Source organism: Vicia villosa, linkage group LG1 (genome assembly GCF_029867415.1).
Source record: "Vicia villosa cultivar HV-30 ecotype Madison, WI linkage group LG1, Vvil1.0, whole genome shotgun sequence".
NCBI classification, from domain to species: Eukaryota; Viridiplantae; Streptophyta; class Magnoliopsida; order Fabales; family Fabaceae; genus Vicia; species Vicia villosa.
In genome coordinates, this window is record NC_081180.1 from 158,855,938 (window position 1) to 158,878,281 (window position 22,344).

General features: G+C 33.8%; 1 protein-coding gene across 1 annotated transcript; it reads left to right on the plus strand.

Moving 5' to 3' along the window:
• The first annotated feature begins 1,008 nt into the window (after nt 1-1,008).
• LOC131644528 (nuclear pore complex protein NUP214) lies at nt 1,009-14,051 on the plus strand. Its single transcript, XM_058915051.1, has 17 exons — nt 1,009-1,353; nt 1,447-1,640; nt 3,129-3,297; nt 3,704-3,850; nt 4,492-4,616; nt 4,968-5,080; nt 5,720-5,868; nt 6,060-6,228; nt 7,384-7,519; nt 7,632-8,549; nt 8,870-9,022; nt 9,488-9,545; nt 9,812-9,945; nt 10,040-10,164; nt 10,831-11,173; nt 11,406-11,565; nt 11,666-14,051. Exons 1-17 carry the CDS (start codon nt 1,164-1,166, stop codon nt 13,684-13,686), a joined length of 5,304 nt encoding a protein of 1,767 aa, XP_058771034.1. The 5' UTR covers nt 1,009-1,163; the 3' UTR covers nt 13,687-14,051.
• The last annotated feature ends 8,293 nt before the right edge of the window (nt 14,052-22,344 follow it).

Here is a 22,344-nt window from a genome sequence, read left to right on the forward strand (position 1 = left end):
GACTCAGACTTTGTAGATTTAACGTTTGAATATCAGAGTCTTCAGCTTTGGTGCAGATGCAACTTCTGTCTTTAGACTTTGAAGTGTTTTGAGCGTGATACCATCAGAGCTTTAGAGCTTTGCTTATGACTGCCATCTTCTGATGCTTTCCAGATCATGTTTTGATTTCTTCAAGACCAACTGCTGATGTCTGACAGAGCATGTTATGATGAAGCCATCCAGAACTTCTGGGTCAGTGCTTCTGAGCGTTGTTTTAGTGTATACTCTTTATACTTTTCCTGAAATGGAAAACGTGAATAATTAGAGTACCACATTGTCTTATACAAAATTCATACATAATGTTATCATCAAAACAAAGAATATTGATCAGAACATTTCTTGTTCTAACAGAAATTGCACGGGTAATTTCATGAATATTGGAGAATTGGGAAAAACAATTTTAATTGGTGTCAAGCTTCGCAGATCAAGATAGAGGAAATGAAACAGAGAGAGGAAAGGAAGACGTTGCTGAAACAACAACTGTGAGAGAGGTGTAAAGATGAAGAAGTTGGGGAACAAATTGTAATGTGGTGTAACTGCAATCAGTCAAAGTGGAGCAGTTGAAACAAAATAGTCAGCATGTGTAAGTGTTGGAAAGTGGAAGGTTGAGGAAAGTGAATATCAGTAATTGATGGAAGGTTGAGGAAAGTAAATATCAGTAATTGATGGAAGGTGGAGGGAGAAAAGTTGACAAATCAGTAGTGATGTGGCGGCTCCAGAAACAAAGTTGAAGAATGAAATACTCTTTTCACAGGAAGCCACTTGGCGGCTGCAGATTGAAAGTTAAAAAAAATAAAATTTTCTTATATTATAGATTAATCTTAAATAGTTGATAATAATGAGATAAACTTAAGGGTATGAACGTAATTTCAACCGTCTATGAAATGTTGCATTTGCAACTCACATCTCCATCTTTTTTTCTTCATAAAAAAAAAGTAAAAATCTATTTAAAACTTAAACCGGGTGAACTTTGTGAACCGTTCGGTTTGGTTTGTTGGTTGTACTAGTAGTTTTCATTTTCCAAAAGAACCGAAGCAATTTGATTTTAGACTGCGGCATTTTAACGCGCCGTGAAATTGAGGTGTGCTCGCACCGGAACTCGCAGAAAGACGGTGTTAGCAGCCATGAGTGCCACCGTCAAGATCGAAGAGTTCGAAGGAGACGTAGTTCCAACTACCGACCACTTCTTCGTCAAAATCGGAGAACCCGTTCCTCTGAACTCCGATGACTCTAATTTCGATCTCCAAACTCCACCTTCTCAACCTCTCTCACTCTCCGAACGCTTTCGTCTGACTTTTGTTGCTCATTCTTCAGGTAAACTTAACCTAACTAAACTAATTTTAACTGTAGCGCGCTTTTCATTTTCAGTTATAAATCACGTTTAAGCGATTTTATCTTTGTTTTTAGGTTTTTATGTTGTGAAGACGAAAGACCTAATTGATTCCGCTAAAGGAAGTGGATCTTCGGTAGAAGAGTTGAGTCTTGTTGATGCTCCGATTGGTAGAGTTCGTATATTGGCTGTTTCTACTGATAATTCATTGCTAGCTGCTGCTGTTGCTGGTGATATTAGGTTTTATTCGGTTGATAGCTTTCTCAATAAGGTTTGATGAACAATGTCTTTACTTTTCTTGAGCATTCTTGTTTCATATAAGTAAAGGCAATCATGTTTTATGTTTTCTTCATGTTTTGTTAAGATCAATTATGAAATGCAACAAAGCAGCACTATAAATTTTGGCATGCTTGGAATGTTATGTTTCAAGTAAGCTTATAATATTTATTTGTATGCTTTGAAATATGTTTACAGTCCATGCAAATTCAAGTACAAAGATGCTACGATTCTGTTTGGGCTTAGTTTTCCCCCTCTTTTTGTTTGAAGGTGGCTAGTTTTCATTCATTGCACGTAAAACGGTTATGCTAAGGGATGATATAGCGAAATGCCATGTTTCATAAAATGCGTTAGTGTCATCAATTAATTAACAAAGTAGATGTTCTTTTGCTCCTGCAACTTTGTTTTTTTCTATGCGTTTTCTCAGTAACGTGTCTTGGCTGTTTTTGCTGGTCCCGTTTTCGTCCCAAATGCTCTGGCTTTAGATTTCGTCCCAAATGCTCTGGCTTTAGATTTCGGCTTTGGCTAATATGCATAAGGATTTTCCTTATGCACCATGCATAAGCCTACATAAGCCATTAGATCATGTTTTTAATCCAGTATTGAGTATTGAGTGGTGAGTATTGAGTGGTGAGTATTGAGTATTGAGTAATAACAATTGATGTCTAGAATTTGATCCAATGATCCAAGGGTCCATAATAATCTATGCACGGTGCATAGATTTTTATCTATGCACCGTAACTGCACCCTTAGATTTCGTCCCAGAGGCACTGCCCCCATCTTCGTTTCTGTTGCACTTGCCTCAACTTTCTTCCTAGATAAATTGAGCTCATCTTTGTTCCAGATGCATGGGCTTTGTTTCTGTCACATAAGCAGTTCTCGGACTTATTTTCAAGTTAAACATTTTGGGTCTGATATTATTGGTTTGAACCTTACAAACGTGGTTTTGAGCATGTTGTTTAATTGCTTGCCATGAATTTGTCGCAGAAAGATGAGCATTTCAGCTATCTTGCTAGATTATCTATCTAGCGATTCTATCCGATTTCATATACACCAGAGCTGTCTTTCCATCCTTTTTATTTTTTTTTTGTGGAGCAATACGTTGTTTTCTTGAAACAAGATAGGATCAGTTTTCAATCTTAGTGTATTTTATTATCTCCTAGAAATAATTTTCATAATTATTACTTGTTGTTATTGTTATTCTTCTTGATTTCCCTATTTATTTAGGATTGAGTCTATCCATCCATCCCTATAAATAGGGATTAGTATTTAGTCTTTGGTATAAACTCAGTTTCAAGTTATTATACAAAATACTCAATAGTTATTATTTTCTCTCCTCCTTTTATCTAAAACACCACAACTTCAACAAACCTATTTGTATTCTATAATCATATTACAAACTGAAGCAAATCTTACTGAATGATTTGCCCTTTGCCCAAGGACACATGACATTGATATATTTTTTTGTATTATCATTTCCCAGGAAGTGAAGCTATCCTTTTCCTGTTCACTCAACGATTCAGCCTCTGTCAAGGATATGCGATGGACAACAGCATCAAAAAACTCTTATCTTGTTCTTTCAAATACTGGGCAATTATACCACGGCGAGGCTGGTTTTCCTCTAAAACATGTGATGGACAGTGTTGAAGCTGGTATGCATTATTCTTCTGTTTTTAACACGCCAGTAGAGTATGTTCATGTGTCATTATCAATATGTAGTATGTTTGATGTTTTTGAATTTGAATGGTCAAGGGGTACCAATCGACAGATACTAAAATTTGAATTACGGTTCATTACACTGTGTGTGGCGTGCGCCATTATTTTAACTATTATAATTTATTTATTTATTTATTTTCATCATCGTGCTTTGGAGGTGGTTATGATATTGTCTATACACTGTCAAGATGCTTCCATATTTCTTCCTCCTTCAATTTTCAGTCACCTCATATCTGAATAGGGTAGGGGCATTGGGTGTTTTCCGTGTTTTGAAATCCAATCATATGTTTGGTTCACTAAATTTTGACATTCTCAGTTATTTTAATTTGTTTCTTTGTGAAGTTGATTGGTGCATAAAAGGGACATTAGTTGCCGTGGCTAGAAATAATGTTCTGAGCATTTTATCCACCAAGTTTGAAGAAAAGGTTTCAATTCCACTATCCTTCAGATCTTGGATTGGCGACTCTGAGGCAAATGTCAGTGTAAAAGGTTTGCATTTTTTCTTTCATTTTTCTTTTTAGTTTGTGCGTACTTATATTACACTTCCACTTGTAAGTTCTTCCTATTCATAGATTTGTTTAATGCTATTGTGGGCCAGTGAATCAATTTAAAGAATGGTTTGTCAAAGCTATTAAAATGAATGTGGCAAAGCTATCAAAATGAAGACTAAATAACAATTTAATAAAAGTTGTTTTTTCCAATGCCTTTTTAAACTATAAAGCATAATTCAATTTTTCTGCTTGCAACAACAATGAAAAAATTGCTGCATAGTAATAGAAGTCAAAAGGATGTTAAGGCATATTTATAATAGTAACAAAAGTATAGAAATAGTACAATATTTATATTTAGTCTTAACAATTTATAATTCTTCTAAAAAAACATTTATAGTCTTAATTATTTAATAAATAGTATTTATATTATTTACAGGATTATTTATTAGTATGACTATATAATAATTATAAATAGAATAGCACTCATCCAACACCTCAGCTATCTAGCAATCCTGGTCTTGGGGTCAACCGCCCTTCTCTGCTATTTGGGACAGCTAACAAATTAGAATGAGCGCATTAAATTGTTTATATATGACGTGCATGCATCTAATCTGAGTCTTTTTTGAACAACTGTACCAGTTGATTCTGTCAAGTGTGTTCGACCGGACTCCATTATAATTGGATGCTTTCAACTTACTGAAGATGGCCAGGAGGAAAATTATCTGATCCAAGTTATTAGCAGCAAGCTTGGTGAAATTTCTGATGTAAGTGCAAGATCTATGCAGATGCTTCGTTAATAACGAATATCCTACCCACATCTACACCTTAACATTTAATGAGACCTCAAAATGTCAAAATAACAATCATATGCTCTTGTATTGAAACTGAATATTTGCTTGTCACATTGTTTGGTTTTTGGTGAAGTAAACTTAATTTCTAACTACTTATTACAGGTGAAGTAAACCTCAGAAGGTCAAAATAACAACTACTTATTATATAATTTCTAACAATTGTGTTTATAGAATGCAGTATTTAAAAAGCTGTCTATCCCAAGAAAATTGCAGTTGTTTATTCTCATGTAGCATTAAACTCTGAATTTGTATTTTCTCTTGCAGGAATGTTCTGAAATAGTTGTCCAATCATTCTATGATAATTACCCACTACTTGTTGATGATATTGTATCTCCTGGAAGTGGACCTTACCTTTTATTGGCTTATTTAGAACAATGGTAAATATTTTCCATTTCATGTTCCAAAGTACTAATCTTTTTCCTTATATATATTTCCCTGTTCCCTGGCCTATTTTTTTCTTAACATGTCCTTACATCTTCCCTGTTTTAAGGTTTTTTATGCTGTAAAGTTGGCTATTATATATATCTATATATATATATATATATATCTATATCTATATATATATATATATATATATATATATATATATTTAAGTATACATGTAATCTAATGTGTTATCTTGGGTTCCTTACATTATAGATTTCGCCAACTATACGACAAAACCTGCTTTAGACTAAAAAGTCTAAGCCAAGATTTAATCTGTTTATAAATAGTGAAATCAATTATTCATGAATAACAATGTCCTATCAGTTATTTTTCTGTTAATGTTTCATTGCGAGATCTAAAATCATGGATTTTGTTAGTTTTGTCATCTGATCAGCTTTTAGACTTTAAACATGTTTGTTTATAGTAAAAAAAATTGGTTTTCGCCTTTTATTTTGTACTATCTACATCTTTTAAACATGTTTACCCGTTATCAGCATCGTTCTTTATCTTCCAAGCATTTTGTTAAATTTATTTCTCCATGAAACAAAACAGAATGCAAATTGATGGCTAATTGTTTTTAATAACTACAGCCAACTTGTGATCAATGCCAACATGAAGAATACAGATAACCACATTAGTTTGCTTGGTTGGTCAGAAGATGATGATAAGAGTGAAGCGGCAATTGTTGATAAACTTGAAATTGACCGATCAAAGTGGATTCCGAAAATTGAGCTTCAAGGTACTTCAAAATTGATAATAATACTTGTTGCATTCTGTCTCTCCCTTTATCCTTCTTTCAATTCACGGCGTGTCTACATTGTATGTTTATAGAACTTAATTCTCTCTTTCTTGACCTAACACAGCAGCAAAGCAAATTTTTATTGACCTATATCTTGGATACACAACTTAGCTTACATGCTTCTTTTTCAGCAAATGAAGATGATAATCTTCTATTGGGATTATGTATTGATAAAGTTTCAATATATCAAAAAGTTGGAATTCAACTTGGTGCAAATGAGGAAAAAACTGAGCTCTCACCTTATTGTGTTCTTATGTGTCTCACACTGGATGGGAAACTTGTTTTGTTCCATGTTGCCAGGTAAGTATTTGAAGTTTATTGCTATTGCTCTTTCATTTCATGAACAATATATGAATAATTGTGTTGGATAGAAACAAAATTTAAGATGCACTTCGGCAATAAAAGTGGTCTGAGATTCAATGCAACATTTAAGGTGTACCATCTAAAACATGATGTATAGATGCACAACTTTTTGAATTTTTAATTCATCAAGGGTCCTGATTGACAAGTGTAAAATTGTTAATTTCTCTTCTTTCTTCCTCACCTTCTCTCATGCCCCTCTGTGTTCCCCTTCCTTTTGGTTCACCAGCATCTCCAGGTCACGCCAATGGCTGCCTCACATAACCACTCACTATAATATCTATATGAGAAAGGAACGTGTCCATACATCATTTACCACTGTTAGCGTGTTAAACCCAATATACTCAAAACGCCAATATACCCCTTAGAAATCAAGATAAAGAAGAGATTTTGGATCAATGCCTCAAACAAACATTAGAAAGAAGATCAAAACTTGAACATGCTGAGTGCTATAAAAAATGCTAAAAATAGTTCCAAGGAAAAGTGGCAGTGATAAAAATTGAAAAATTTACATCTTTCAACTTGGATCTGCTACAAATTAACAAAAGGGAACACTGGTTTTTTGATAAAATAGTTAGAAATGGAAGAAATTTCTAAAATGGCATGAAATAAAATAAAATAAAATTGGAGATTGAGGTCGTGTAAATCAAAGTGATGATGATGATGATGATAATGATGATTCAAGATGAAAAACCACAAAATAAAGGGCAAGATGAAATGATGAACTTCTAGAGACACCCACACCCATTATTTACAACCGCTACACTGCAACCTGGCTGATTAATGAAGCACAATGCAGTCTCACATAAGAGGCTTGGTTTCCATTGAATGCTTCAGCAATGGGTTTCATAGGTGGATGGGAGCAAGTTTTGGTCCCATATAATCTCGGTTGGTTCACATAGTTGCGATGGTGAGATGAGGAAAAGAGAGATTGGGGATTGGTGAAAAGCAAGAGATGCGGAATTCCATTTTTGTCCATGGTGTACAGGTTGAGAAAGGACAAAATAGTCCATTCTAAAAGCCACCAAAATTTAATCTTTTATATGTGCTTCAAAGTTTTCAAACTTCAAAGGCTGAGGGTTTTTTGTCTTTTAGTCTTGCAGGAAGTGTAGTTTTGCCTGAGGTTGATTCTACTGAGCATGATGAGAAAGATGCTTCTGTAAAGCTACCTGTTGATGAAAGCTCCACCTTTTCTCATGGATTACAAAAAAAGGAACATGAATTGGATCAGGTATTTTTTTGGATCTTTAGTTTCTGAATATGAAAAGGGAAAGAGTTAGTCCACTGAATACAGATTGTTCGTGCCTTCTGCCAATAACAGTTCTTAAAAATATTATCTGCAGGATGTTGAGGTTAGTGAGCATCTGAAGTCCAAGCCTTTTGCTGAAGATTATACTGAGTACCCTGAAGTGGGACCAGCAACAAGTGTACAGTCTTTGAAGTCTGATGTGCTGCAAATGGTTCCAGGTGTAGATGTGAAGCAAGTTAATAATAATCATGATAATAGTTCCCGAGACTCGCAAAGAGCTTCTCATCTATTGCCTGGTGGAGCATTTTCATTCCCTAAAAACTCCAACGTAACTTCAGTTTCCGGTTCAAGTTATGTTGATGGTGGTGGTTATCAAAATAAAAAATATACTATGGGTGCTACAAATGCCACCACTCCAAACATTCCTGGTAGCATAGGTGGAAAGCCTTTTTTTGTAAAGGATCCAAACGTTGAATCTCCTGCTACCTATTCTGCTGCAAATGTTCCTGGTAGCACTGGTGGAAAGCCTTTTTTTGTAAAGGATGCAAATGTTGAATCTCCTGCTACAACCTATTCTGCTGCAAATGTTCCTGGTAGCATAGGTGGAAAGCCTTTTTTTGTAAAGGATCCAAATGTTGAATCTCCTGCTACCTATTCTGCTGCAAATGTTCCTGGTAGCACTGGTGGAAAGCCTTTTTTTGTAAAGGATGCAAATGTTGAATCTCCTGCTACTACCTATTCTGCTGCAAATGTTCCTGGTAGCACTGGTGGAAAGCCTTTTCTTGTAAAGGATGTAAATGTTGAATCTCCCGGCGTCTACTCAGCCAGTAAGCTTGTTCAGAGTGGTGGACAACTAACTTCCGTAGGAGCAGAAAGTACTCATTTGTCATTACTCGGAAATTCTACAACTGGAAAGTCATCTATACGAAAGTTTCATCCTTCTGATGAGCAGCATGTATATTCATCCAAGCCTGGAATTTCAAGTTCTGATTTGTCAAAGCAGTTTGGCAATGTATTATTTCTGGAAATCTTTCTTAGTTTTGGCATAATTGATGGTAGATCTTTCCCCCATAACGGGCACTATTGATGAAGATATTTTTATTTTATAAAACTGATGAAAATATATTAATTTATCCTTTTTTTGTGTTTTCTCCTGTAAGGAGTCCTCATCTCCCTGATCTTTATTTTTCTTACTGCTATTAAATTCCATGGTAGTTATTAAATAGATGATGTATTATTAAATTAGATGAATAGAAATGTACAGAGTACAATGACAAAGACTCTTATAGCCCTTTTCTTGTTCTTATTGTGTTATTACTTTTGCTACCCTAGATTAATGAGATGACCAAAGAACTGGATCTGCTTTTAAAGTCAGTAGAAGAGGCTGGAGGCTTTAGAGATGCTTGCACCAGGTCACTACAAAGTTCAATTGAGGAAGTGGAGCACAACATGGGCACTCTATCTAAACAATGCAAAATACGGATGGTGATGTTTCTTTCGTTGCTTGAAGTTCATTTCACTGACCTGTTAAAACTTTGGATTGTTTGTTTCACTTTCTTAGATAATTTGTTCTTATTAGAAAATAAGAGGTGAATGCGATAATGATTTATTCGTCAGCCCAAGATTGGTTTAAATAGAACGGGTACAATTAATTCTTTGCATTCGGGTGCATTACCTTCTCCCAAAAGTTTTGCATGGTCCATGGGGATATGTGGTGGTCGACAACCTCTTTTCTTTCAATAAATCTAGAATATATTTTTGCTGTTGAATAAATCTAGAATATATATTTATCTAGAGTATACTTGAAGTTTCTATTTGATTGTAGTTTACAACTGATTGATGTTTTCTAGTTCTGCATTTTATTTGTGTATTAAATGCCTATTTTATTTAAATGTATTTTACTTTGTTCTGTTTTTGTTCTCATGGAACTTTGCCTGTTTCACTTTTCAGGGCCAAGTGGATCAACATCTTGAGGAGGTTCATTATCTTCTTAACAAGACAATACAAGGTTCTATTCTTTAATGGGCGTGTTTTTATTCTTTAATTAGTATGTAATTTGCTTTTAATTGAATTGTTCTCAAAAGAAATTATAAAATTGCATCAATCCAGCAATAGAAATGAGAGTATATTGAAATATAAATGGTGAAATACTCTTTGTTATCATGAGTCCGTGACATGCTAGTTTTAATTGTTAAAAATCTTTTCTTTTTCTGTTCAAATTAACAAATCAGCTTTTCTCAGTTTGACCTAAATGTTTATTGGGTTGAATATCAGTCGTGGCAAGAAAAGTATACTTGGAAGACATATATAAGCAAGCTTGTGATAGCCGATATTGGGACCTATGGAATAGGCAAAAGTTGAATTCAGAACTAGAGCTAAAGCGACAGCATATACTGAGTCTGAATCAGGTATTTGGGTTAATTTGAATCAGGCATGTGGGTTAATTTTCCAACAAATGTTTGTAGCCTGGGGTTTAACAAGTTTTCTCAATAACTATTTCAGGATTTAACTAATCAGTTAGTTGAATTGGAGAGACATTTCAATGCTCTTGAACTGAACAAATTCAGTCAACATGGTGGCCATCATATTAGTCGCGGAGCTTCACAAAATAGATATGGACCTTCAAGGTATGCTTAACTTGCGGTGGCTTTTGCACTTAGTACTATCTAATGATCAGTTAACCTAATGCAGTTCTTGTAATTTGAATTGTAGAGATGTTGGTTTCATCTATATCAAATGGCTTGTTTCTTAAGTATAGATGATTTACATGCACTAATCATTAGGCATAGACATTAGGTTGCCTTTTGTTTCTAAACCAATTTTCTTTTTTATATTTCTTTGGTGTATTTTTATTTTACAATATTCAAATAATCTGTAATTTTGCCTTACCATTCAAAGCTAGTATAGATCCTTTGGGTTGTGCCTAATGCTAGTATGTTGAGAGGCCATTCCTTAGTTCCTGTTTAACTCTAGGACTTAGTTATTAGCGTGTATGTCTTGTTTTGATGTGTTCCTCTTGTGAATTTAGAGAGGTTGAAGGTTGTTTTATTATGGTAGAATATAGCTCATATATAATGCAACAAGGCTGCTACTACTATGTTCAATACTTATATTAATTCACTAAGATATTTCATGCTGGGTTGGGTTGTGGAGTCTCTTGCTCTCTTTGCCAATATTGTTGATCGGTATAAAATACAATAGATCAGATATAGAGACGTGTTGTCTAGATAAGCATTAGATTCTAGCCTTTTCAGTTTTTAACTGTTTTACTAGTGTCTTTAATTTATTTGCAGACACATTCAGTCATTGCATAGTTTACAGAATGCAATCAGATCGCAACTTGTAGCTGCCGAGGGTCTCTCTGAATGCCTTTCAAAACAGATGACTACATTGAGTTTAAGGTCCCCATCTGAGGAACAAAAGAATGTGAAAGAGCTCTTTGAAACGATAGGAATTCCCTATGATGCTTCTTTTGGCTCTCCAGACACAAAAGTTCTAATGAAGACTCCTTCTAGTAAGAAGCTCTTGTTTTCTGATTTGACTAGTAGTAAAGATAAATCCAAGAGAATTCAAGGCAGTGCTATGAAGAGTTGTGAACCAGAAACGGCTAGGAGGAGGAGAGACTCACTTGACCGGGTATTTGTTACTCTAGCTTTGCTTGTTATACAATTATATGCCACAGGATTAAGTAGACAGATTGATCTGTGCTGCTCAGTTTGTTGCTTGAGTAAATTATTTGTTGATATATTTCTACTTTGTATTTTATACTGTTGAATGTCACGAGTCAATGATCTCCTTATTTAATGGCTACACCAGTCACCAGGTCTGTTTCTGATAGTTATTGCATGTTTAAACAACTTTGATGCAGAGTTGGACCTGTTCTGAACCTCCTAAAACTATCATCAAAAGGATGCTGCTGCAAGACCTCCAGAAACCGAAGTGGAAAGAATCACCATTTTCAAAAGAAAAAATTAAAGCTTCCATGCCAGTGCAATCCGCTCATCAAATGACTGCCAGAATTCCCTCAGGTGCCTTCCTGCTTCTGAAATCAATTGTTAATCTGATTCAGACTCTTGGTTTATAATGAATGACACTTGTTTTTATTTATTAATAATATACTTGCTGCAGGCTTTCTGGATTCCCATCTAGCAGTTAAAGACGTGTCAGAACCCTCAAAGGCATTTATGCAGGATGGCGACCTCAAAGCACACTTTCGAGTTTCAGATTCCAAGTCTCCTGTTTTGCAAAGAAGTAATATCTCGGCAGTTCCCCCACGTCCTGCATTCCCCCTGTCACCTGCAATCGTGCATGGTCATGCTACAGAATCGAGAGAATTTGCTGCTGAAAAATTGAATGTTAAAAAATTTGACTCAAGTTCAAATAGTGAGAGCAAGCCTTTTTCACTCACCGAAATGCCTCAAAAATTCTCATTATCTACCCGTTCAGCCACAGAAACACCTTCATCTTTGTTTAAATCGAGTGCAGTGCCCATTACAAACAGTAGTACAATAGCTACGGGTACAAGTTTCACAATGGGAGACAAACTTTCAAGTGCATTTACTCCTGATTCTTGGAAAAAAAACATCCCATCCCCATCCTTAGAGTCACACTCGTCCTCTATTTCTGCAACTTCAAATACGGTTGGAAAAGTTTCCGGGTTCAATTTTGATAAAAGCTGGCCTGAAAATAATATTCCAGCAGTGCCCAAGTTTAGTAGTTCTCGTGATTCTCTGTCTCCTCCTACTATTAAAACACCCTCGGTTTCTTCAGCATCATTATCTGTCTCGTCTATAGCTTTGCCTCCTGCAGCAGTGTCGGTGACATTAAGCAATACTATGACTAGTTCAAACTTCAGTATAGATTCTAATCACATGTCAATATCTTCAGCATCAAATTCTCTTCATTTATCTAATCAGGTCCCTAAACAAACGTTGTCCCCGTTACCTAATCCCCTTTCCTTGAACTCAACATTGGAGTCGCCTAAATCGGAGATTCAACCAGCTGCTGTACCTGATTTAAAGACTAATTCAGATGCTGCTGCAGAAGTGGCCACTCAGCTAAATAAACCTCTAAATGGTCAATCTGAAATGAAGTTTGGATCTTCAAGAAACTTCAGTCATACTAATGAACAGCCTGCCAAAAATATAACTAGTTCTGATATCAACATTGCCTCAGTTTCTCAATCAGAACGGCCTTCAGATGCACCTCTGCAACTTTCAACTTCTTTTCTTACTTCTGCTAGTGTTTCAAGCGGGAAAAATGGGGGTTTGGATTTTGGACTTTCTCAGGAAGATGAGATGGAGGAAGAAGCTCCCGAGACAAGTAACTCAACGGAACTTAGTTTGGGAAGCCTTGGCGGTTTCGGGATTGGCTCAACCCCTAACCCATCAGTTCCTAAATCAAATCCATTTGGGGGTTCATTTAGTAACGTATCAACAAGTTTATCAAGCTCTACAATTCCATTATCAGTTCCCAATGGAGAGTTGTTTCGACCAGCATCTTTTACATTCCCAAGCACTCCATCATCTGCACCAACTCAGTCAACAAATTCAGGTGCATTTTCTGGGGGTTTTGGTGCTGGGGCAACTGCTCCTGCACAAGCTCCAAGCCCATTTGGGCAACCAGCGCAAGTTGGATCAGGGCAGCAGGTTCTTGGATCAGTTCTTGGTTCTTTTGGACAATCAAGGCAACTTGGCAGCGCTCTTCCTGGAAGTGGTTTTGCATCTCCCCCTGGTTTTGGTGGTGGATTTGCTGCCAGTAATAATACTGGTGGATTTTCAAATGCTGCTGTTGGTGGAGGATTTGCTGGTAGAACATCAGCTGGTGGAGGGTTTGCTTCCATAGCATCCACAGGTGGAGGCTTTGCAAGCGTTACATCAACAGGTAGTGGGTTTGGTGGATTTGCCGGTGCTGCTCCTGCTGGTGGTGGATTTGCTGGTGCTGCTCCCGCTGGTGGTGGTTTTGGGGCTGCTGCTCCCGCTGGTGGTGGTTTTGGGGCTGCTGCTACTTCAACTGGTGGATTTGGAGGAGTCGGTTCTAGTGGTGGTGGGTTTGGGGCATTTAGCAGCCAAGGAAGTGGTGGGTTTTCTGCTTTTAGTAATGCTGGAGGTAACAAACCAGCTGAGTTGTTCACGCAGATGAGGAAGTAGTATTGCATTGCATCTTATATACTTGAAAGTTTTTCCTCAGAAACAACTCAAAAGCAGTGAACTCTATCGTGGTTTTCCAAAAAGAAACCCGAATACATATCTTCTAGAGGAGGAGTGAATGCTGCAATTTTGAAGTGTAGAATTTTTTTTTATCCTTAGCGCTACGATGTAAAACTCTTCTTGAGCAATACATGAAGTTTGTAGTCATAGTTATGGTATGATGCTCTGTTCAGCTTTGAAATCATATCTGAAGCATAGTAAAATCATTTTATTTAGTCTTCGGGTATGAAAACAGATCTATGTAGGAAGTAACTAACCACCTTGATTTTAAATGGTTAATGCATACGAAATACTAATTTCGTGATTTTTTTTTTTACAATAACTAATTTTGTGATGATGAATGAGAATAGTAAGATATGATTAATATGGAAAAAAAATTAAATGATTACTTTCGTTCCAAAAATGTTTCTTTAATTGGAAACAAAACTACAAAAATTGAAATAAGATAGAGTAACGAATAGTATAATAAAAGAAATACAATTATTTTATTAAATATACCGTAAAATGACATAAAAACCCATATTTGTCTGTTTGTACTAACTTATATTGTTGGGTGCATGCCTTAGAGTATTAAGCAATATTTAGCAACCTCGGATGAAAGTGAAGAATGCAACTTTCTAAAATATTTGAGGAAAAAAAAAAACTTGTAACTGTATTATCACAAGAGGAGTGCTAGCAACACTCTCTTTTCAACACTCTCTCAAACACCCACTTTCTTATTGGTTGAAACATGTGTGGGTCCCTCACTTTGAAAATAGGTCCCACGTAAAGTGGTAGGACCCACACATGTTTCAAGCAATAAGAGAGTGAGTGTTTGAGAGAGTGTTAAAAAGAGAGTGTTCTTAACATTTCTCATTATCACAATGGACCCTCTCATTCCATCCTTCCGTCTCCTTCAATTAAAACATGTATAATATAATATTAAAAACTTAAAAATAATAATAATAGAAGAAAACATGTATAATATAATATTAAAAATTAAAAATAATAATAAAGAGAAGAGAGGGAAAGTGTTAGAGAGAGATATATAATATTAAAAACTTAAAAATAATAATAAAGAGAAGAAAACATGTATAATATAATATTAAAAACTTAAAAATAATAATAAAGAGAAGAAGAGAGGGAAAGTGTTAGAGAGAGATAGAGATGAAATTGTGAAGGAGATAATTGGAGAAAAGAAATCGAAGGAGAGGATCGAAACCCGTTCAATTCATTATTCATTATTTTTCTTTTTCGTACAAAACATCCTATTTGCATAGCCTTGGATATACAAAGTAGCAATAGATAGCGGTACTTGTCGATTGGTCTCTATGGGATTGGCAATCTTTTATACTAAATTGATATAGTCGTGCACTCGTGGTCCTAGTAGACACCACACTAGTAGAAGTGACAAGGAGACGTCAGACGTGACAAAATGGGGAATCTCATCAGGCGCGTGGAAGTGGTTTGAGTGTCTGTGGAATTCGTTGCATTTTTCGACGAACTCAACATTGCCCTTCATCAAGATTGGCCACCAACTATCAATAACTTATGGTAGAGTGCTCGTCTTCTAATATGATTTCCGCAAACACTCTGTGGACCTTAGTAAGAACCAAGACGATCTCATCCTCTCCCAAACATTTCACCATTGGGAAGACTCTTTTTATTGTACAAATTTCCTCCTACCATGGTAAACTTCACAGCTAACCTCCTAATCTTCTTTGCTTCTGCTTCATTAGAGGAAACTCTTCTTTTGTCAAGTAGCAAAGAATAGGGTCATCCCATTTGAGGGGATGGTTGCACCTATGGTGTTGACTAGTTCCTTTTTTATGTTGTGCGTTGAGAGAGTTTCATGTATTACTATTATGTTATTACTTGGCTTCTTGGAACATGCGAGCTTTGATAAAAGGCACGCTCTGGCGATCTGCCCAGGAATATAATTGACGAGTTGGACCTTTTTCATTTGATACCCATCTGCTACTTAACTAGTGATTAATTAGGAATCACTTCTAGCTTTAAGATTCGAAGCGCCCATATCTATAGTGAGGTTCATCCTGACAATGAGGGCTTTGTACTTAGCATGATTATTGTTGAACTTGAATTAAAACCTTAAAGATTACTTTATAGGGATGTTGTATGGGGCTTCCAATACTACCCTGGTGCCATCGCCCTTAAAGTTAGAGGCACCGTCAACTGACAAATTTAGACGTGTTAGACTTCCTTATTTAATAGGGAGATAAATTATGCTAGAAAGTCCGCAAGAACATAGGATTTAATGATGCCCCATTGACACAAAATTGATATCCTACTCTGACAATTCTGCTGACCAAGACACCATCCTGACCTCCAGATCAAGCTTTTTTCAGAATTTGACGAATAGGATAGTTCATCTTTACCACCACCTAGTTCCCCTGAAAGATAGGACATCAGATTCTTTGTAGTTATAACGATCTTAAATGTCAGTCTCTCTATCTTTTGTTACCGTAGCTCTATGCCCTTGAAGACCTTGTTGATGAAGTAAACAGGATGTTCAGTATTCAACAAATTTTTAACCGTGTGTTGTGTAGATGTAAAAACTAACATGTTTAATACATTAATTTATGGTATGTGATCTAGATTGCACTAAGAGGTTGTGTGATCTTAACACACCAACATATTTGGTTGACTCTATTGCATAAAAATTTATATAAATAGATATGTTTGATTCATTTTTATTCACAACGTAAAAAAGTGAACTTTTACTCATATTCAATCGAAATAAACTCTAACCTATCTACAAATTAATACAACAATACAACAGTAGGAATCCTAATTTATTTATAATCAATGTTGATGTTATAGTGTGTGATTTAAAGAATTTATTGGACCAATTGAATGACTATCTCAACTACGACAGTATAACGATGCTCACGATGCTCGGTGTTGAGTATCGTTGTTTGTAATCCACTTAGATAAACGTGTTTGATTCACCATGACACAACTTCAAAATGAAGATTACATGAGAACCATGTTCTCAGTATTTGGCCAATATAGTTCCAAAAGTCCGGTCAAGTTAGAGACAATTCTAGTCAGATATGTTTAAACTTGATTCTTTATGAGATATTAGGTGAAATCTTAATGTTACGATTGAACTCAATGAAGAAATTAGTTTTCTTATTCGTCATCTAATTCATCATCTATAATGTGTTTAACTAATATTTTAAGTTTGTGTTTATCATCATTTAGTTTGTGTTCAACTAATATTTTAAGTTTATGTTTATCATCATTTAGTTTGTGTGTTCAACTAATATTTTAATTTTATGTTTATCATTATCTAGTTTATGTTCAATTAATATTGTAAATATATGTTTGAAGTAAACAATTCAACTAACTTATGTTTTTTTTTAAACTAGTAACAAACCCGTGCATACGCACGGGTTCTGTTCGGTTATGCAAATTTGGATACATCATTTATTTTAAATAAAAATATTAAAAAACAAAAAAAATTTGATAAATAATTGATTATTTCATATATAAAAATACTTATATCAATAACAGATTTTTTCCCGTATACCATTTTTGGATTAAAAATATTTAATCATAAATACCATTTCTCATATATACAAATATTTAAATCAATAATAGATTTTTTCCCGTATACAGACTTCAATTTTGTTTAGGTATCATTTACAAAAATATTTGGATCAATAGTAGATTTCGTATATAAAAATATTTAGTTCAATCATAAAAATTTTCCCGTATACCATTTTTAAATAAAAAATATTTGGGTTATAAATACCATTTTTCGTAAATAATAGATTTTTTTCCGTATACAAATATTATTCTCGTATACCATTTTTTGATTAAAAAAATTTGATCATAAAAATACAATTATTCGTATATAAAAATATTTAGGTCGATAATAGATTTTTTCTCGTATACAGACTTCATTTTTGTTTAAGTATCATCTACAAAAATAAGAGTATTTTGGACTTTTCAACAACCATTAATTTTATTATATTATAGATTGATAAAAATTTTTTGGAAGAAAGAAGTGGGAAAGTGATGAAAGAGAAAAAAAAATAGAGAATAGAGAGAGATTTGATAAGTTTGATAAAATATAAGAGTTGTTTTATTTGAATAATAAAATTAAGAACTTTATGGTACAAAGACCAAAAAAACCACAATTTTAATGTGGTGGCAAAAAATCAAATAAGGGTATTTTAGACTTTTCCACAACTATTAATTTTCTTATATTATAGATTGATAGATTTTTTTTTTGAAGAAAGAAGTGAGAAAGAGAAAAAAAATAGAGAATAGAGAGAGATTTAATAAGTTTGAAAAAATATAAGAGTTGTATTATTTTAATAATAAAATTAAGAATTTTATGGTACAAAGACCAAAAAACCACAATTTTAATGTGATGACAAAAATCAAATAAGGGTATTTTGGACTTTTCTACAACCATTAATTTTCTTATATTATAGATTAATAGTTTTTTTTTGGAAGAAAGAAGTGAGAAAGTGATTAAAGAGAAAAAAAAATAGAGAATAAAGAGAGATTTGATAAGTTTTATAAAATATAAGAATTGTATTATTTTAATAATAAAATTAAGAACTTTATGGTACAAAGACAAAAAAACCACAATTTTAATGTGGTGGCAAAAAATCAAATAAGGGTATTTTAGACTTTTCCACAACCATTAATTTTCTTATATTATAGATTGATAGATTTTTTTTGGAAGAAAGAAATGAGAAAGTGGTGAAAGAGAAAAAAAATAGAGAATAGAGAAAGATTTAATAAGTTTGAAAAAATATAAGAGTTGTATTATTTTAATAATAAAATTAAGAACTTTATGGTACAAAGACCAAAAAACCACAATTTTAATGTGGTGGCAAAAATCAAATAAGGGTATTTTGGACTTTTCCACAACCATTAATTTTCTTATATTATAGATTTATAAACTAGTAACAAATCCGTGCATTCGCACGGGTTCTGATACGGGACGCGCATTTGTTTCAGATGTATATTTTTAATAAAAAAAGTCTGGTACCCGTGAAAAATAATAATTGAATGTATAGAAAAATGTTTGGTACCCGTGAAAAACTAATAATTGAATGTATAGAAAAATGTCTGGTACATGTAAAAATAATAATAATTGAATGCATAGAAAATATTTTGGTACCCGTGAAAAAATAATAATTGAATGTTTAGAAAAATATTTGGTACCCTTGAAAAAATAATAATTGAATGTATAGAAAAATGTCTGGTACCAGTGAAAAAAATAATAATTGAATGTTGAGAAAAATATCTGGTACCCGTGAAAAAATAATAATTGAATATATAGAAAAATGTCCGGTACGCGTGAAAAAATAATAATTGAATGTTTAGAAAAATATCTAGTACCCGTAAAAAAAATAATTGAATGTTTAGAAAAATGTCTGGTACCCGTGAAAAAATAATAATTGAATATATAAAAAAATGGCTGGTATCCGTGAAAAAATAATAATTAAATGTATAGTTGGACGAATGTCCGATTTTTAATTAGAGAATAATTATTAAAAACTTAATTAAATACAACATAAAATAAATAATTTTAACCAATTCAAAATCGACCCATATTTAATTGGTCGACCACATGTTTTATTTACAAAAAAATTTATTCTACAAATCAATAAAATATGTTAAGCTTATTCTTTTGTAAAAATAGTGTTGAAATTCAATTTTACAACCTTTTTGGTAAAATTAAATACAATATATTTCTGTAACGCTAAAAATATTATACGTCAAATTAATGATGAACTAATATTTTATAAAATTAAATACTACTATTCATGCATTGGAACTCCAAATTCATAATGCATTTTTATTCTAAGTGATAGTAATGCTTGCTAGCTGCTTCTATCCCTCTTTTGTCTCTCTCTCACGTATTTCTATAATCAATATCCACCGACACTTCCTTCTTGTATTTAAATTAATAGTATACTTTTCACATATCTATAGTAATGATACAAATTTATACTATAACTATTTAAATTGTATTGAAGTGACATATAAGAAAAAGTTAGTGTACTATGGCAGCAAAAGATGAAAATAGTAAAAGAGAAAAAAAAGTACTGAAGTGACATATGAAAAAAAGTTAGTGTACTATGGCAGCAAAAGATGAAAATAATGTACTATTATATCACATTGTTTGTTAGACACAAGTGAACAATTTTTCTACAAAATAATGTTCATAATTGTCTTTGAAAAATAATAAATTAAAATTATTAAAAAAATAATATTTAATTATTTATGACATACACAAATGTCATTAATTATTTTTTTAACTATAAACAGATTGAAAAGGAAATAAGATATCATTAATTATTACATACACAAACGGTATATTCTTCTTTTCATTATATATTTTTGTAAATATATAATGTATCTATCTTTTCTTTAAAATCTGAATTTAATTTAAGTTTAAAAAAATTTAAATTTTTTTTATCCTCATTTTATAAATACAATTTTTTTCCTTTTTATAAATGAGAACTTTTTAACAATCTATTTTTTTTATAATAATATAACTTTATTGATCATATATGAAAATCAAATTTCTTGATTAACAAAAATAGAGTAAAAGATTCTACCAAAAAAAAAGTAGAGTAGATGGTGTAGAGTTGGAGATGAGCAGAGAAAAAAGAAAGTAAAAGTAGGAAAACTGTGTATACCATTCAAACCGTAAATTACTCAGAAAGTCTACACAGCTAAGCATTTTTTTGGGATACTTTCTACAACTTAGTTTTCCTATTCAAAATAATGGAAAAGTTATTATCTTCTTTCTCCTTCTTTAGACAATGAAACTAAATATTGTGTCTTCCTTGTCTCCAAGTGAAATACAATCCTTTAAATTTCATGCACCTGCAAAACAATGAATCTAACAACATTAATTAATTAAGTTGACATATTATTATAAATAATTTTTGAAGATAAAGTATTATGAGATAGAAAAGAATGCATAAAAGCTAGAGGAAGGAATAGATTTCTCATACATTTACATTGTGATATTTATACAAGAGATAGAATACACTCTAAGCTATGGTGTGCAACATACATGTAACCAAAGCCTATGCATGAGCTTCTTAACTATATAACAGAATAACTGAAAGTCAGTTATTATGGTTAAGATCCCCCCTCAAGTTGACACTTGATAAATATTTATCAAGTTCAAGTTGGACATAAGAAAGTGAAAAGGCTGCGGCAACAAAGATTTAGTGAAGAAATCAGCGAGTTGGTTCTTGGAGGAGATAGGAAGAAGTTTCATCACACCCGCCATAAATTTTTCACGTACGATGTAACAATCAATCTCCAAGTGTTTGGTTCTTTCGTGAAAAACCGGGTTTGCAGCGATATGAAGGGCACTCTGGTTATCACAATAAAGGACAGGAAGCTTGGTGCAAGTAACTTGAAGGTCACGAAGGAGATACATGATCCATTGGAGCTCACAGGTAGCAGCAGCTAACGCACGGTACTCAGCTTCGGACGAGGATCGAGATACAATTTGTTGTTTCTTAGTGCGCCAGGAAATGAGTGAGTGACCAATAAAGAAACAAGAACCAGAGATACAACGTCTCGTGTCTTTACAACCTGCCCAGTCTGCGTCAGAAAATCCAAGAATGTGTAATTGTGAATCTCGTGGGAAAAATAAGCCCTTTCCAGGACATGACTTGAGATAGCGAAGGACTCTGCATGCAGCATTGTGATGGATGATAGAAGGTTTAGATAAAAACTGACTTAGTTGTTGAGTGATAAAGGTAATATCCGGTCTGGTGGTGTTGAGGTAAATCAAACGACCGATGAGTCTTCTATAAGCAGGAATATATGAAAATGGTTCAGCATCATCGTGACAAAGTTTGATGGAAGGATCAGACGGAGTTGTAGCTGGTTTTGAGCCAAGTAAGCCTGAGTCAGTGAGAAGATCTAAACAATATTTCCGTTGACATAATGAAATACCCTTGGAAGAGTGTGCAATTTCCAGGCCAAGAAAATATTTCAAAATGCCTAAATCCTTAATTTTGAAAGCTTCATGTAATGTATCCTTGATAAAATTAAACTCGTCAATGGAATTTCCTGCAAGCAAAACATCATCAACATAAACCAAGAGGATGGTAATGTTGGTATTAGAGGTTTTGACAAACAAGGAGTGATCTGAGGTAGCTTGTTGATAACCATGGTGCACAAGTAAGGATGTAAGTTTTTCATACCATTACCGGCTTTCCTGTTTAAGGCCATAGAGGGACTTGGATAGCTTGCAAACCTGATTGAGTTTAGAGGATACAACACCGGGAGGAACTATCATGTAGACATCTTCATGCAAATCCCCATGAAGGAACGCATTATTGACGTCTAGTTGGTGCAAGTGCCAAGAATGAATGGAGGCGAGAGCTAGCACGAGTCTGACAGTTGTAAGCTTAGCAACTGAGGAGAATGTGTCTGTGTAATCCAAACCCTCTATCTGATTATACCCTTTTGCAACTAAGCACGCTTTGAATCTTTCAATGCTGCCATCTGCATGGTATTTGATTTTGTAAACCCGCCTGCACCCGATGGGTTTGATGTTGGCTGGTATATCCATAAGTGTCCAAGTGCCAGTGTTAG

What these genes read in the sequence shown, in the direction of transcription:
- LOC131644528 (XM_058915051.1), top strand. Translation starts at nt 1,164, where the DNA reads ATGAGTGCCACCGTCAAGATCGAAGAGTTCGAAGGAGACGTAGTTCCA. An exon ending in AGGAACATGAATTGGATCAG is followed by an intron (nt 7,520 to 7,631) that starts GTATTTTTTTGG and finishes TATTATCTGCAG; the next exon opens with GATGTTGAGGTTAGTGAGCA. An exon ending in AATAGATATGGACCTTCAAG is followed by an intron (nt 10,165 to 10,830) that starts GTATGCTTAACT and finishes ATTTATTTGCAG; the next exon opens with ACACATTCAGTCATTGCATA.